We start from the raw sequence: 16,701 nt of genomic DNA on the forward strand, positions 1-16,701 counted from the left end.
TTCAGTTTGAAATTAATACTCTTAAAGAAAATTAAAGAAAAAATATTGGCTGAAAATGGCGTTATGTCAGCAGCTACTGGACAGCTAGCTAAAAGAGGAATGGCCGCCATAACGGACCGAAGCTAACGCTAGCTAAACGGTTTATTGATGCTCCTTCACTGAACTGGATGTGCCTGGAAATGGAGGGCTTCAGAGTTGATCCGGAGATGGGAAATGTTAGTGAAACAGAGCAGGCTGTGGTCCCCCGGGCGAGCAGGGACCACGCTATGACCGGTGATCTCAGAGTGCTACACAACCTGCGGGCCTTTGAGGAGACCAGCCGGGTGACCTCCCCCTTTGACGGGGTGCAGACAGAAGTCCAGCCGTACATGAGAAGGATACTAGCTGTGTGGATGTTTCAGGTATACACTCATCAGTCACAGTGTAATTTTCCACCTAGTTCAGGTGAAATAAACCAGATTTCTGTCTGACAGGTGTGTGAGGAGCAGAAATGCGAGGAGGAGGTGTTTCCACAGGCGATGCGTTACCTGGACTGTTACCTGAGCCGTTTTGCAGTTGAGAAGACCAACCTGCAGCTGTTAGGGGCAGTTTGTATGTTCCTGGCCTCCAAAATGAGAGAAACGATCCCCCTGACTGCCAGCAAGCTTTGTGTCTACACAGAAAACTCCATTTCAGTCTCAGACATTCTGGTAAAGGCATTAACTATTATAAAGGAGCTAATATCCTTGATGTTTATCTCCCCCCAAACAGCACAGAAAAACTACCACCACTGACCAAGTCTGGGTTATAAATAAATAAATAAAAGTAATAATCAAATGCACAATTAAGTTTGGTCGCATAAGTCTGAGGGATCCCACATAATAAGTGAATAAATGAATCTGCTTTTCCCACTAAAATAAAATGTATTTATTTGACATCCTTGATGCTTTTTATGCTTCTCTTAAAGCACTTTTTTAAAACCTCTTTAGGCTTCTAATAAAAGAAATTGTGAAGGGATTATACTTATTTTATTTAACAGATCATTACTGGTACATCCCAAGTATACACAGGGAGGCTGGATTTAAACCCAGGACCTTCTTGCAGTGAGGCGGTGTTGCAAACCACCCCACTGTGACCCCTCTTTCTGTTGCATTTATTGCAAATATTCAAAGCGACCTCATGATTTAACTGAGCCTCCAGTTTGTCTCTTTTAAAAGTGGAATCTGTAATACTTGTTTTCCATGGATCTCACGATAATCCCCAAAATCAACACTGTTGCTTCTCCAGAAAGGCCAGCTACATTCCCATGAACCTCAAATATCCTGGTGGTCAAATGAAAATCAGACGGCGTAATGACAGTCTTGTAGCTTTGCTTTTGTCATGAATTTCATGAGAGGACATTTATAAACTTGACAGAAATGCATACTTTGACCAAAGCAGTGCTTCTCAAACTGTGGTTTAGGCCTCAATGATATGACATTGGGCAACTGCAGATGGATCGTGGACACACCTTTCAATACTTTTATTCCATCTGAAAAGGAACAACAGTTGTAATATTCATTGAAGACTAAATAGAGACACTTATTGGTACGATTTCTAAGGGCACAATTTTATCAAGGCCATTTTAGAAGATCTTTGTAGGTAGGAAGCCGGAAATGTTCCCTTTTCACAATCATTTTTTTGACCAAAGGCTTGCAGGCATGCACACTGTTCAGGACACGGGGGTTTGACTGAGGGGTTAGGGTGACCAGCACTCGTTGGCTGATCTGAATGAGTGTTCCTGCTGTGGGATTTTGATGGTGGACTGGCTTCAAGGAATGTGTGTGTGTGTGTGTGTGTGTTGCAGCACTGGGAGCTGGCAGTGGTGTCAAGGTTAGAGTGGTGTCTGGCCTCCGTGGTCCCCTCTGACTTCCTGGAGCCAATTCTTCACGCTCTCCCCTTTGTCCGACCTCCCCACCTTCAGAACATGCGCAGGCATGTTCACACCTACATCGCTCTGGCTGCCATGGGTACGTTGCATAACTGAGTTACCTAAACATGAAATGGTATCCCCAAATGAAAGACAATATCAGTCAATTTAGTGTTCAATTTAAGGCAGACAACTAATGGAAAATACATTTTAACAAAAAAAATCTTGTAATGTAATGAAATCATCTCATTTACACCCCCCTGTAAAACAATCCGTGATAAGACTTTTTACTTCATGATCATCAAGGGACTATTTAAGCCGTGAACAGTGGGCATCAAACAGCCCCAACCATGATTACGATGTGTCAGCAGTTCATTTTGGATAGTGAGAGCAGAGTTTGTGTAATCCTGCATTGTCTGCTATGAAAGACCTGCATCCAGCTATTCAGCTGGCCGAGTTCCCACCTATCTCTATCTGCAATACTGCCCGAGGCTGCAGGTCACAGGGATACAGTTAGTTGCTGCTCTTTCAGGCAGCTGTTACACATTTTCAGCCCCATAAAAATAAGACATTTTAACCCACTCTAAGGGTGTAAAGCAAGAACTGAATGGCTGAGTTTTTGTCTCACCATTTCTCCTGCTTCAAGCAATTAGGATATCATATTATCCTGTTCTGGGAAGTGTCTGTTTTAAGCTTTTAGGTTCATCTGTCAGGGTGTGTCGAGCATGGTGGCGACCATCTGTCTACCATCTATTTTCTTTCTCAATATTGTGTGGACAAAGTGCTCATTATTAATAGAAGACACGAAAGTAATAAAACGTTTTTAATTATCAGAATGCAGGTTTTCAGTCTTCCCGCCCTCCACTGTAACGTGTGCCTGCGTGAGCATTGCCACGCAGAAGCTAAAGCTGCTGGACGCTGGCGTGTCTGCAGATTCAGTGATAACGTTTTTGGCCGACCTTTTGGCCGCTGATCAGGTAAGGCTAATGTTTAACTGACTGAGTTTCAGGCAGTATCTCTTTTGACTTTGCCCTTTCGTCAACAGCGATGGGTGTATTTGTCGTCTTTGATCAAACAGCCTGAGAACTGCTGCAAACAAACCACTGTTTAAAAAGCATCTTAAAACATATCCATGATTATATGTGCGGCCTTGTCACCGCTGACAAATTCATTGTTTCTATGTGAAACGTGGCCCCGAACAGAACGCCCTGCTCCTCTGCTATGACCAGCTCAGGATTGTGTTAGAGCTCAGCCTGCCCTCCAGTTTTCAGGATATGGTTTGCAAGCCAAAGGAACACGGATCAGGGAGCAGTTACACCCCTGCTGACATTCAGGATGTTGTACTGACATCCCCACCAGAAGAAATCAAACTAAAACACTCCTCCCTGCCTTGAAAAGTTTACTGCCAGGAAATGAAACGAGAAGGCCAGATAAGATGGAAGAAATTCATCTACGTGGCTCTTTGATTAAGATTATTTTTTTGTGCATGCTTTGTTTAAGAGTGTTGTTTTCTGGAATCGCGTAAGCAGTTTTATCCCTTGATCTACATAAAAACCTGCTGTGACAGTGAGAATTAAATTGCACCCAATCCTGCCAGCAGTGTTTGCACATTTTAATTGTTACTTTTTGCAAATCTAATACTAGTGATGGTGGTTCTGTTAAGTTTAAACTGAAGTCTGTCTGCGGTTCGGGCTGTGCTGAATGCAAATGAATCCTGTTATACGCCAATGCAATATATCTGTATGAAGGCCATTAACAACACTGGCCAGCAAATGAGTTGTTTGTTGTCGTTTTTTTATTGACTTCCTCATCCCAGCAAGGACAACACAGCAGAACAGTCACACAAATGATAAGCCAGTAACTTTGGCAGACATGGTTTAAATTAAACCTGAAATATATGGGATAAGGGAAAGGGAGAAACAAAAACAATGAAATGCCCACATTACAACAAACACATTAAATTATTTTATAAAAGCAAAAAACAAAACAAACATCCTACAAACAATATTTTCCTTGTCACACATGAAAATCAAAGATCATATGTGAGAATGAGTTTTACCTTCATCTTAATACAATCCATCAGATTCCAGAAATTAAGAAAAAAAACTTTCAATAAAAAAAATAAAAAAAAGTATCTTTTGCAAATGAACAGGCTTTCAATTCCTGATGAGCCTCCTTCATCAGAACCATGTTTCTGAACAACATGGTTCTGCAGCTTGCATCAATGGCTTTGTGCAACTCTTGTTACATGACACTGATACATAAATGGTGTATTTATCAGGTTTCAGTGGCCTGAAAGTGCTATTCCAGGCACTGGCTTAGCATCCAAATTAAAATCAAACATACATGCTGATGTAGCTGAATACCAGGAGTATTTCATAAAGCAAGACAGAGCCAGGTAGCTACGAAAATATCTGGTCAAGCTTAATTAAGGATCAATACCTGCATTTATGATTTTAATTTGAACTCTAGTTTTGATTCAGTGACTACTTTTTGGCAGCGCTATTTTTAACTGGTGTTATCTGGCCTTATAAAATACTACGCTGTTCCATAACCGATGATTCAACTTCATAAAAAAAACCCAAAACAAATAGTAATTAGTTGGGGAACTTCATACTGTTGATTTTCAAAACAAAACAAAACAAAAAACAAAACAAAACTGGGCCCCACCTGTTTTTGTAAAACTCCCACACGTGTATGTAGACTCAAAGGCTATTTGTGCACTTGTATCAGCGCAAGCTAGCAAGCAAAGGCAGGTTCGACTGGTTAGGCCAGTGATTCATAGGGTCACTATTATTATTCAAGTCATTATCCAAACACAGAACAAGTCATTTCAGGAAAAACATTTATAAAAAAAAAAAAAAAAAAAAAAAAAAAAAGTCAGTAGTCCCCGTTTCAAACATCAAAACTTGGCACATTTTGCTGGGGATTTTTAGCGCCAAGGTTTTCCAAATCTGCTCTTTGGCATCTGTGAAATGTTACCTTACCCATAAACAAAACTCATTCCAACATCGAAACTGTTTGCTATTGCCGTCATCATCCTAGACAAACATCATGTTGACAGAAGATTACGAAGCTAGAATCCAAATAACACTCATTGAACTTTCTCAAACTTTCTTGTTGACAATAAACCACAATGCAGAGTATTCTGCTGCTGTAACTCGGACACAAACCAGCTACATTCAATCAGATCTACTGTAACTGTATTAAAAATGTCTCCCGAATTTCCGTCTCTGAAGTGCTTTTGGTTTCATTGTGAATTAATTGACCTCTAACAATGAAAACCAGAGTTCAAGCTCTCTTCTCCTGAGACTGTTTGATGAAAGTCAAATTGCACTATGTAACATTTCCTTTGCGTAATTGCATTTCCTTATTTTAGTTTCGGTTAAATCAAATCGACCATCTCAAATACAATCAGTCTTCTCCCTTTTTTTGGTACTGTATTAATTCCTGAATTCTGCCAAAATGATCACCTTACAGTGTTCTGGTATTTTCACACAACGCACTTTGGCTTTCATGACCACAATATTGTTAAAGTCACTTCAAAATTCAGGATGACCACTAATTCTTTAGCCAGCATCTTGTCCCTTATTACTGGTCTTCAGCTTGCATTGGAGCTTCGTATGACCATGGCCTGTTTGTAAGCCTCTGTGACGTTATCACAGTCTGAAATCGAAAAGGCACTGTCAGCCACTCCAGACTTGTAACAGTCCCAGGACCTCAACAGCCCATCGGACAGAATTCTGTCTTCTTGGATGTCCAGAAGGTTATCAGCAGAAACGCAGCCTCTCATGCTCGCCTTGGCTGGTTTATCCATTTGCATTGCTGGCCTCACGTGGTCTGGTAGATCCAGCTGATCAAAGGACTCTGAAGATAAAATGCTATCTTCGCTGATGGCTCCGCTTGGTCTTGATCGGCCACCTCCATGAGGCAGAGATGTCGCCAGCTGGTCCAAAGACCCAAACTCATGTAACCCACCAGAGGAGAACTTTCCATTACGCTTGAGGATGCCCTTCCTGTAGGGTGCTGAAGGGCACTCTTTCGTTTGCGTTACCAAGCCAGAGTCACTGTTCTCTGGAGATGATGAGTAATACCCCGACTCTTGCTCAGCAGGCTTCTTTAGGATACCTTTGCGAGGCAGCTGTGCAGCTGAAGGTGCTTTACCTGGTGCAGACAAGTCCAAGATTTTTTGTGGCTCCACTAAACTGACAGTTGATGTTTCGCTTATCGACTTCTGTTTCACACTGTTACGCCTCTTCAGAATACCCTTGGAGGGCCGAGTGTCTGTGCTACCCTCGTGAACTGCCTGGGTGATGTTATTCTCCTTATGTGACCTTCGCAGGGACCGTTGTCGGACTACATCCCCTGCACTGCCCTGCGTGCGGAGCAGGCAGCGCATCTTGGAGCCATTCTCCAGTAAAGGCCTGGATGTACGACGCAGCCAACTAGCAACACCGGCCAGCCCAGCAGGCTGTGATGTTGACGGAGATACTGGGGCAGAGGTCTGCTCCACATGACTGCTCCTTCTCTCACACAGTAACGGCTGCGGATAGCCCCAGTTGAGCCACCAGTGACCGGCAATCTCCTCTATTGTAGCTCGGCGGTCAGGATTCACCATCAGCATCCAGCGGATGAGTCCACATGCATCTGATGGAAAGAAATGGGAAAAATCAAGACTCCTATAAAAGCTAAAATATAATTTAGCTTCACTGAGGAAAAATCCGTTTTAAAAACTTACCAGAGGGTTTGTTTGGTTTCCGGTAGTCTCCGGTGCTGATCTGCTGCACTAGCATCTTGTGGTTGTTCCCGTCAAATGGCATGGTTCCGTGAACCAGCGTGTACAAAAGCACCCCAAGAGACCAAGTGTCCACCTCTGGGCCATGGTACGGACGCCCGTTGACAATCTCCGGGGAGGCATATAAAGGACTGCCGCAAAAAGTCTGAAGTAACTCGTCACCGTGGTAGAGGTTCGACAGCCCAAAGTCTGCAATCTGTGAGAACAAAAGATGTGATGTGAAGCGTATTTTCCCATTGAAGTTCTTCAGTTACAGCGCATCACTGTTAGTTATAAAATGCGTAACGCAGGCTATTGATTTCAATCCACGTGCATACCTTAACATTGCCGTTGTCATCCAGTAAAATGTTCTCCAGTTTCAGGTCCCGGTGTACGATTCCGTTCTAAGAGGAAAAAGGATTTATTTTTGTTTGTTTGTTTTTTTCCTTCTTTTTTCCTTCAGCTTTGTTTCATGCATGCTGTTAGGGATCGGTTTACTGGGAGTTGTCTGCATTACGTAGAAAGGATTTGCTTTACTGGGTTACACCACATTATTCTCTAACAGAAGACCTCTCTGGTACGTCAGCAGTGCCTCATTGTGCTGTGCTCTGTAGGGGGGCATGCCTTTGACTCAAGTTTGCATTTGCTTCACTTACAAAAAAAAAAAAAGCAGGTCAGCTACTGCTCCTTACATATGAGCACTTGCTGTAGCAACGAACACATTCTTTGTGTAGCGTGGCGTTCATTTAATGTTAAAATGCCATCATGAAGAAACTTTGGAATTTGTCGCTGTGCCAAATGTAGGTGATATAACAGATGGCCTTTCTCTGTTGAATAACGTGGATAAATAAATGTTTGTTTAACGAGACATCAGACCTCTGTAAAGAGGTAAAGGACAGGTGGTTAACACAGTAATATGAAAGGGCAGGTCACTCAGCAAATACTGTCTAGCAAACGTTTATTTATAAATGCTTTGCCAAGCAGAGCCATGATAAAATATAATGTTCACTGAATGGTGGTAATTGCACGGCTCTGGGCTTGCTAGAACAACCGATTGCTGTGTGTGTGTGTTCTGTTCCTTCACACCCTCATTAAACTGTGAGACCATGCGTGTGCATGTTGGGATTGCTGGCCTTTAGCCTTCACTTGGTCTCAGTACAGACCAACTGTTCATTTTCCCCCAGGCTGACAGTGAATAATACCCATTATGTAACTTTGGAGGTGCCAGCGCCTTGGAAAAACAGTGAATCTGAGCGCAGCCCTGTGTCATTAGGCTTAAGACAACAGCAGGTTGAAGATCCGATATGAGAAAAACTGCCTTACCTGATGACAGTAGTGGACAGCTGACACAATCTGCCTGAAGAAATGCCTGGCCTCCCGCTCGGGGATGCTTTTCTTGTCACAGATGTAGTCATACAGATCCCCCCGGCTGGCATACTCCATGACAATCACAATTTTGTCCTTGTTCTCAAATACTGAAATACAGAAGAGCAGAGCTCCTTTGAATTCAACGCTTCAAACCATTTGCAATACTCGAGCTGTGTGAGAGACGTCCATTATCTGTGCAACCGCTAATTTACACCAATTACAGCTATACAGCAAACAAACGTGCACTGAAGTGGAGAAACGCTGAGTGATGACCACCTCATCAGGCGTGAGGGGTGCTGGAAGACACGGGGCTCTGCACATTATCAGCGGCGCCGGATTACGGCAGGAAGTTGCCACTTACGTAACTCTGCATCAGACTTGAGCACAAAGACGTGCGTGACAAAACTCGGAATCTCAAACAGAGAGACTCCTTCCCCCCACCCAAGATATCACGTTTGTATGTAGTGTGTGGGACAGAATGATTAAAGTCAAACCCAAACATAGTCATTAGCATTTTGTTTTTGAAATAATGTACCTTCATATATGGTGATGACGTGCGGATGACAGAGCGAGGACATGATCTCGATTTCTCTGCGAATGTGAATCAGATCTTGTTCATCCTTGATCTTCTCCTTTCTGATAGATTTTACGGCAACCTTTAAGAAAGAAAAATCAATAAAGTGAGAGGTAAGTAAGAATGAGCTCATGGAATAATTAATCATCCAACAGGGAATCAAACTTTTTCTTCCCCCATGTAAGGTCTAAACCACTTTAATGGGCGTCCTTGTGTAAAAAGGGTTAGAAGTCTGCTGGAGGGGGTTACATGAATAGAGACAAAACAGGGAACGAGTGAGCCTGTACTCCAGCTCCCTCCAGCTTCTAATGCTAATGACAACTCTAATGGTCTAGACCTCGAGGTGTTTCAGCAAATCTAATTTTAACACTCAAAAGGACACAAGAGACTGTAGGAGACTCAATAAATGCTAAACCACAAGGTGCACAAGTTGGGGAAAAAAAAAATCAGTGACAGTAATATTCACGTCAACTTTATCCAACTTTACTGGTTATGTTGCTCAAATAAGGCATTTTTTAAAATCAAATTCAGGTCAAAAGTTGCATAATTATTGATTAAAAAGCAAACAAAACCTTAATGCAATGATCAGCAGAGGTATACTAGATAAGTCATGTCTATTAAGTGCAGTATGGTTTAAAAAAAAATAAAAAAATCCACAAATCAGCCGCTAGTTAACATAAATTGCCGTCCTCCCACTGCTTGTTTGATTGCGAGTGGAACAATGAGCATTGAACTGAAACCTGTGTCGTTTTGAACTCCGGGTCAAGTATTGTCTGTTTTAAAGAAAACTAGAGTTGGCCGTTAGGTCTGCGAGGCCCACAGAAGTAAAAATTTAAATGTGAATAGCATCTCAGTCTGAACTCGCAGGCAAGCTGTATTCATGTCATTCTGTTGCCCATTGGAAGCGCAGATGCTTGGGATTCCTCTGTGCGCCGAGTGCGTCATCAGTCCACCCCAAGGTTGAAGAGGTGCTGTGAGGCACCAGATGGTGCAGGCGGTGGGGTGTCCTCATTTCTAACCCTCGAGGTTCCAGAGACAGGAAAATGAGTAAAGCAGCGACTTGTCATATCCGTGTCAATGCGTGACCTGTCTCCCCGTCGTGAGTCACTGTCTGGCGTGGATGCTCTTGCAAATAAACCCCCGTATTCCCTCCACCCGGGCCCGTTTCCTGACTCTGAGAATGGAGGTTTCCTGCATTTGTTTGCGTAGCTGTCAGACAGGCCTGAACTCACACTCATGACCAGTTCACATCCTTGTGAGGTTATCTGTGTGTGTGCAATCTCTGTTACAGACAGTCTGCTCCACGTAATAAGCACAGAGGGGCTGAAATCTTTCACATTTCACAGCAAAGACTCAAACCACATTTCTGCACAACACACACAACTCATGAGCCACCATTATCCCCCTGGCCATTTGCACCAGACAGCCCTGTTAAAATGTAGGCTTAGTGAAGCTTTGTAGAGTTTTAATCAGGTTTTAATCAGGTATGCACAAAATCATGGGTCGATCCAGAAGTTTAAAAACTACATTTTGGGACAGATTTGATATCATTAATATCCTTTTTATTTATTTTTATTCCAGGGAAACAATAAATCATGATATAAAAAAAGCATGTTTAAGGATTTCTTAAGATCCTTAGATCAGCTCTTCAGACCATCTTGGAATATTTATCCCGTGCTCAGCTGATGTGACAACACAGATGAGTCACGCAGGTGAGTATCGGCCTCTGAAATCAGTAAATGGCACTTTGTTTACAGGTATACGGAGTCATTTTATCTAAATAAAGCAAGTATAGACGCAGTCTTAGGAGCTCAAAAAGAAGGCAAATGGACTTTAACTTAAAGAAGTCTGGGTTTTTTTTTTAAGGCTGTCATGACCTGAATGACTGAGAACCTACACAGACATACAGACACAAGTATTTAACCAGTTTAACTGTGGAGCATGAGTAAAAACGCCCCTGGGAACTCTCTTGCACAATGAATTAATTAACAGCTGATGCAAACCAAGTCTAGGGACTTAACTGGGGCGTCTGAATACACAAACAGCATTCATGTCAGGCACCGAGTGGCAGATCAACCCCTATCCTGATGTATGTTGACACCCCACCCCCCAACCTACCTTACCCCACCTCAGTGGATTATGCAATCAGACTTTTGCACTTAGACAATGGAAACAGCTGTAATGCCACAGCACGCAAGATGAAGCCACTGTTTGTTTTTGTGTCACTCCCCTGAGTCAATGACACATCTCTGTCCATTATGTTGTCAATAATCAGGCGTGCAAAGGCTTCTCTGCTAAATGCCATTTGTTGGGTGTGAGATTCAAAACACGTATGTGGGCTAATCAATATTTTGATACTTAAAATAAAATAAAAAAAATTGTAGGTTTGAAGCATCAGGAAGCTGCCGGCAAGGATAAATCCCAGACACCAACTCATTTCTAATAAAAACAGCAGAGCCAGTCGGTGAAAGAGCAGAAATGGGCGTGTGTGGACACGGCTCAACTTGTATCACTGCATGTTTACTGTAAGCAGCAAAGGGAAGGGGAAAAGGATTCTAACACTTACTTCCTTGACTTCTCCACTTTCACAAAAGCAGGACTTTTAACAAAGGGCATTTCCGATAAAGTATGAAACAGCAGCCAAGTCAGGCTTCCCAAGAAAAGGCCGAAGTATCTACAGCAGGAACGTTTAGTTTTCATTTTAAAGTCTAGATGTGGGCTTTGATTTGTATCATTTTAACACACTTTCCGTTTCCCGGTATGTTCGATAAGCCACGGCAAGTAAACAAACCATTAGGCAGCACGAATGCAAATCACACGTTTATCGAGAGAACAAAGATTTTAATAGGTTCACCAAAATAAACTCAGGTGCCAGTTTATTATGTGGGTTTGTTTAAATTGGTTTTAAGTGTTGTTGTTGAGTCAGGGTTTGTTTTGTGGTACCACATGACCCTGACCCAGTCCCGTACAGTATTTTTTTTAACTGGTCTCACAATCAACCCACTTCCACATTCCTTTCTAAAATATTTAGAAGCTAAAAATAAAAGAGATCCAAGATCTTATAATCAAGGGGAAACCCCCCCCTCCTTTTTATGCCTCTTTTAAGGGCTTATCTTTCTAATGTTTTAAATTCCTCGCATTTCCCCTTAGGCCATGGAGAGCTGGAATTTACCTGGAAGCCCAATTGCAACCCCCGCATCCCCCCCTCCTGTTCCTTTTATCAGAAAAAAAAACCCAACAAAAAGAAAGTTACCTAAACTGCTTCCTGGGGAAAATAACTTACCCAGCCCTTTCCAAGAGACTTTCTTTTGTGCCTCACATGGGCTAATTTAAAAAAAAAAAAAAAAAGAGAGAGAGAGAGATAGAGGTTATATAAAATGCCTTGTGATAAATTTCTGTTGAAACGCCATGACAATGACCTCAAACTGGAGCAGATCTCACTGTTTAACCTGAATACACCATGAAGAAGCATGGGCAGATGCTTGCATAATTGCATTTGCGCTTAAGACAAATTTAAGCGCTTATCAAGCAGATCAGAAAGAGTCTGCGGGCTGGCGAGGAGGAAATTATTAGATCATGGTCAGTATATTCCAGTGTGAACGTAAGAAAAGTCCATAAATAAACACACTGAACCCTTCGGCAAACTTTAGCCAATAGACAAACACCTCAGGAGAGATGGCAGGCGCACTTTCAACTTTATTACTTTACAATCCGCCTTATAAAAAATTAACAATATTATTTTTCTTACAATCCAGCAATACTTTGCTTTTTTCAAAGTGAACGCTCTGCGGTAGAGTTTCCACGCCTTTATTTGAAAATTCAAATCCAAGCGAGCTCTACCTGTTTGCAGACAGTCAGTCACCTAAAAATAGCGCTCGCTGTCTAAACAACAGGTGGCCGATGGGACAAGCAGTCCAAAGACCGACGTGAGACTGACTGCAGGTAAAATGTGATCAGATTAATAATAATAATAATAATAATAGAAGAAAAATAACACCATGCTTACCAGTCTACCGGACCTTTCCTTGGCCTTCTTCACCTTGCCGTAGGTTCCTTTTCCGAGGGTCTCCAGAAACTCGTACCGGTGTTTCAGGTTGTGTTTGTGGTGGTGCCTCTTCACGGCTTGTTTTTTCACGGGCACCTGGAATTGAGCTTTCCCGAAGGGTGTGTTTTCGTCGTGAAAAGCTCCCCCGACGGACGGCCTGTTGCAGGCTGACGAAAGACGGGCAGCGCGTAAAGCATCCATGCCGACCCCCGGCAGAGGTGTTGTCTTGTGTCGCTTTACTTTCAGAGCCAGGTATTAAAAATGCATTCCCTCTGTGTGGAGCCGCAGGCACGCTTCAGGTTAAAGTCTCGATATAAAGTCTTCAGCTGAGAACTGCAGGTTAGTGTGATCAAGAAGCTGTAGGCAGGAACTGGAACATCTGCGTGTTAGCTCGGTAATGCTGCTGGAACTCAGCAGCAGGTAGGCAAGAGTGAGGGGGAAAGCGGCGGAGCACCGCCCGCAGACGGACACGTCAAATAGTGGAGGGGGAGTTTCAGGTAAGGGAGGAGCGCTGGATCTGCTGCACCGCGCATACCGTGGAGTGAACAAACAGAGCGAACTAGTTCATGTTGGATTTACTGGCTTCAGCTTTATTTAAAGTTAATGTTAAAAACAAGAAGAAATGATTCAGTGTTGCCTGGTAACCTCTTTTAATTCCCACACATGCTTTGTTTAGTTTTTTGTTTTTGGGTGATTGGTGTAAAAATCTGTGTTCCGCAGAAACAGACCAAGGACACCCCACGAAGACGAAAAATCAAAAAACAAGTGGGGCATAGAAGTTGAACAGGTAGTTGCAACATATCCAGTGGTTGCATTTAAGTAAATTTACTCAAACGACCGCCATCTGAGGTAACCGACATGTTGACCTACTTTGCTGGAATATTTCTATCTCATGTTACTTCTAATTCACTCACAGTTTTAGTTTGAATGCACATGGCTACCAAACTATGTTATAATATTGCAGATCAAACAGTAGGCCCATACACAGTTATTAAAATAAACTGTCTAAGCATTAATGCATCATAATATATATATTTACATAATGTTATTATTTAAAATATATATATAAATACAATGAGGTTTGACCACGAGAGAAGACAGCAGTGCTTTTTTTATGTGATCATGTTCACATAACGCTTCTTCTGTGCATGATGGATCTGTATCATGCGTTTGTGGACGGCACAGGGATTTGTGGAAGTGTTCCTCAGCCCATGCAGCAATTTCCATGACAGAATCACACCTGTTTTTGATGCAGTGCTGCCTGAGGGCTTGACGACCACAGGCTTCCTTTCTTTAGATTCTCAAAATCTTTTGATGATATTATGTACGGTAGCCGATATCCCATTTCCCCCTATTCATAAGAAAGAAAACCTGCTGGAGTATGAATATAAACATAAACATCCACACACACGAGATCTCATATATGAGAATAGTAGTGTGTAACCGGTGTGATTCTGCGTTGTGTCTGATAAAAAAGGTAAAAGAAAGAAAGACCTCCAAGTAAATAATTTGCCCACTCCAGCTCCTCTCCCACAGGGGAATTGTAGAAAAAGGGCGTGGCATTTATTTTTACATTAAACATAAAATATGCATTTACACGTAACATATTTGACATAAGATAAAACAAAAACAACATGAAATCTGACATACCTGATAAAAAAGGTAAAAGAAAGAAAGACCTCCAAGTAAATAATTTGCCCACTCCAGCTCCTACGACCAAATACAGACAGTGGGGAAGAGGATTAGCTCAACCCACCACAGCTCCCAAGCTAGCAAGGAATACATATTCATGCTATCATTTATGGCGCCTAAAACACATTTATGACACACACATACTACACACTTATAACATCTTACAAAAACAGGCTCAATAATGACAATAACTGAATTAAAATCGCAATCATAAACATCAGGGTGGTTAAATATGAATTATGTGTGCTTTAAGGTGCTGGAACGAAATGACACCCACCTCTCCCACAGGGGAATTGTAGAAAAAGGGGAGAGGCAAAAGGGGTACACTGTATTTATAGTATTGCACCAAAGAAGAAGAAAAGAATGAGGAGGGGCTCTAACTGATAATGAACACAACTACAGGCTTGGAGGTCCTAAAAGTCAGGTATAAAAGGAGAAGTTTGGGGGTTTAGAACACATTTTGTGTAATTATAACAATGTTATTTATGACTCTGTTACAAGTGCAAATGACCCAGTGTTGATTATAATATTAATGCTATCAGCAAATGAGGTAAATGATGACATATGATACTATAATCCTCTGTGATAAAATGCAGATGGATGGTATAAGAGTGTGTGGTATTATAAAGTGTTGTTGTGCATGTGTAGTTTAAAAATGTATTTAAAACCTGAACAGGAGTAAAGCATTACTTCTGACAGAGGTTTGTTGCTTATTTTGAAACCACTGTGTAATCACTGGAGCTTATGCCTCAAAGCTATCCTCTTAAAATGTGATGAATAAGCCAGCTTCTTTCCTATCATTGCTTCTTGCTTCTTCTTCGTTTCCAATGAAGTAGAGAAAAATACAGTTGCATAAATTGGCTTCCACAAGGGCAAAAAATGAGTTTTTTTCTTTTGCTTTCTTCTATTCCATCAGTGCACCGCATTTTCAGTCCTGACTGACTTCATGCAGCTATTTGTGTTTGGATATTCTGATCTAAATGGGAAGCCAGTGGTGAGCTGGGAGAAGTGAAATCTGGAACAGAAAACGTTTAGATGAATAATGTTGTTACAGCTATGGGCCACTGGAGGTCAGCAAGCAGTCACTGTTTGCAACACTGCAGGCTGGTTAACCTCATTTGAGGCCACACGTTCATCACTATATATTCAGTAAATACTTTAAGGCAAAACATCTGACAAGTGTTTGTCAGTCAAGACAAGATGAGCCGCCTTCCCTGATCTTCATGAATTAATACTTTAAGCCAAGCAAAGCTGCGTGTTCACACGTTCTGTTTTAACTGACAGGACCTCAAACTTTTATCCTGTTCTCCTTCAGAAGCTGAAAAGTCACATACAGCATTACATTTCACTGAAACAAACAAGCTGTTAGTCAAACTTGAACTGCAGTTTTTCCCACTCTGGTTGCCTGCGCACCCCGCAGCGATGCTATGCGTCAGCAGGGGGTCTGCTCCACATTTTGGGAACCAGTGTTCCAACTCGTTGGCCTTTTTCTGTTTACCGCTCAGTAATGTTTCACAGATTATTCACTCGTGCATGCAGAGGAACATTGTGAACAAATAAACAACAGTGATGTAGAAAAAAAAGAACACTAATATAAAAGTGCTTTCGCAGCACTTTTATATTGTTTTGGGAATCAAATCAAAATACCAGCTAGATAACCAAAAATGTTTTGTTGGCAATGAGGTCAGGTCAGATAAGGTCAGTGTGGACTGTGGTGTTCGCAGATGACATTGTGATCTGTAGTGAGAGCAGGGAGGAGGTATGGGAGGTCAGTAGAAGCAAGACAGAATACATGTATGTAAATGAGAAGGAGACAGGTGAAGGTAGATCACCTGGAGTCAACCATCTAAAGGAACAGACAGTGCACAAGAGGTGAAGAAGAAAAGTGGAGTCGGGGTGTAGTGTGTGGAGATGAGTGTCAGGGGTGATTTGTGGCAGAAGGATAGCAGCAAGCGTGAAAGAAAGCATTTACACGATGGTTGTGAGACCTGCCGTGATGTATGATTTGGAGATGGCAGAACTGAGAAAAACACAGGAGGCTGACCTGGAGATGTTAAAGTTTTCACTGGGAGTGATGAGAATGGACAAAAATAGAAATGAGTAGATTAGATCGACAGCTCAAGCTGAGCAATTTGGAGACGTGCATGTGCAGAGGAGGGACTGTGGATGCATTGGACAAAGGGTACACACATTTAAATCTTTATTAAAAACACATTTATTCTCTTTGGCATTTGACTCGAGTGCAACATACTTCTGGACAATTTTATTTTATTTTATTTTATGTGTTGTGGATTTTATGTGTTGTGGATTTTACTGTAGTTTTTCTTGGGGCTATATACTTTTAATGTATAGCACTTTGG

At 41.9% G+C, this 16,701-nt stretch overlaps 2 protein-coding genes across 3 annotated transcripts; one reads left to right on the top strand and one right to left on the bottom strand.

The window, feature by feature from the left end:
• The first annotated feature begins 71 nt into the window (after nt 1-71).
• Nucleotides 72-3,420, top strand: ccnd3 (cyclin D3). Of its 2 annotated transcripts, none has more exons than XM_085406596.1 (5): nt 72-401; nt 474-689; nt 1,826-1,988; nt 2,723-2,865; nt 3,091-3,420. In XM_085406596.1, exons 1-5 carry the CDS (start codon nt 168-170, stop codon nt 3,280-3,282), a joined length of 948 nt encoding a protein of 315 aa, XP_085262722.1. In that variant the 5' UTR covers nt 72-167; the 3' UTR covers nt 3,283-3,420. The 2 variants fall into 2 exon arrangements, with proteins under 2 accessions (XP_085262722.1, XP_085262723.1); XM_085406597.1 differs by having other exon boundaries at nt 2,934-3,231.
• Nucleotides 3,421-4,727: 1,307 nt separating this feature from the next.
• On the bottom strand, nt 4,728-13,078 carry nuak2 (NUAK family, SNF1-like kinase, 2). The gene is made up of 6 exons (XM_085406595.1): nt 12,611-13,078; nt 8,566-8,686; nt 7,986-8,137; nt 7,001-7,066; nt 6,627-6,879; nt 4,728-6,535 (listed from the first exon to the last, which is right to left on the bottom strand). The coding sequence occupies exons 1-6, from the start codon at nt 12,848-12,850 to the stop codon at nt 5,490-5,492; spliced, it is 1,878 nt and encodes a 625-aa protein (XP_085262721.1). The 5' UTR covers nt 12,851-13,078; the 3' UTR covers nt 4,728-5,489.
• Between the last annotated feature and the right edge of the window lie 3,623 nt (nt 13,079-16,701).

Source organism: Rhamphochromis longiceps, linkage group LG5 (assembly GCF_057381845.1).
Source record: "Rhamphochromis longiceps isolate RC_006_pf linkage group LG5, R_longiceps_female_GT1.1, whole genome shotgun sequence".
Classification (NCBI taxonomy): domain Eukaryota; kingdom Metazoa; phylum Chordata; class Actinopteri; order Cichliformes; family Cichlidae; genus Rhamphochromis; species Rhamphochromis longiceps.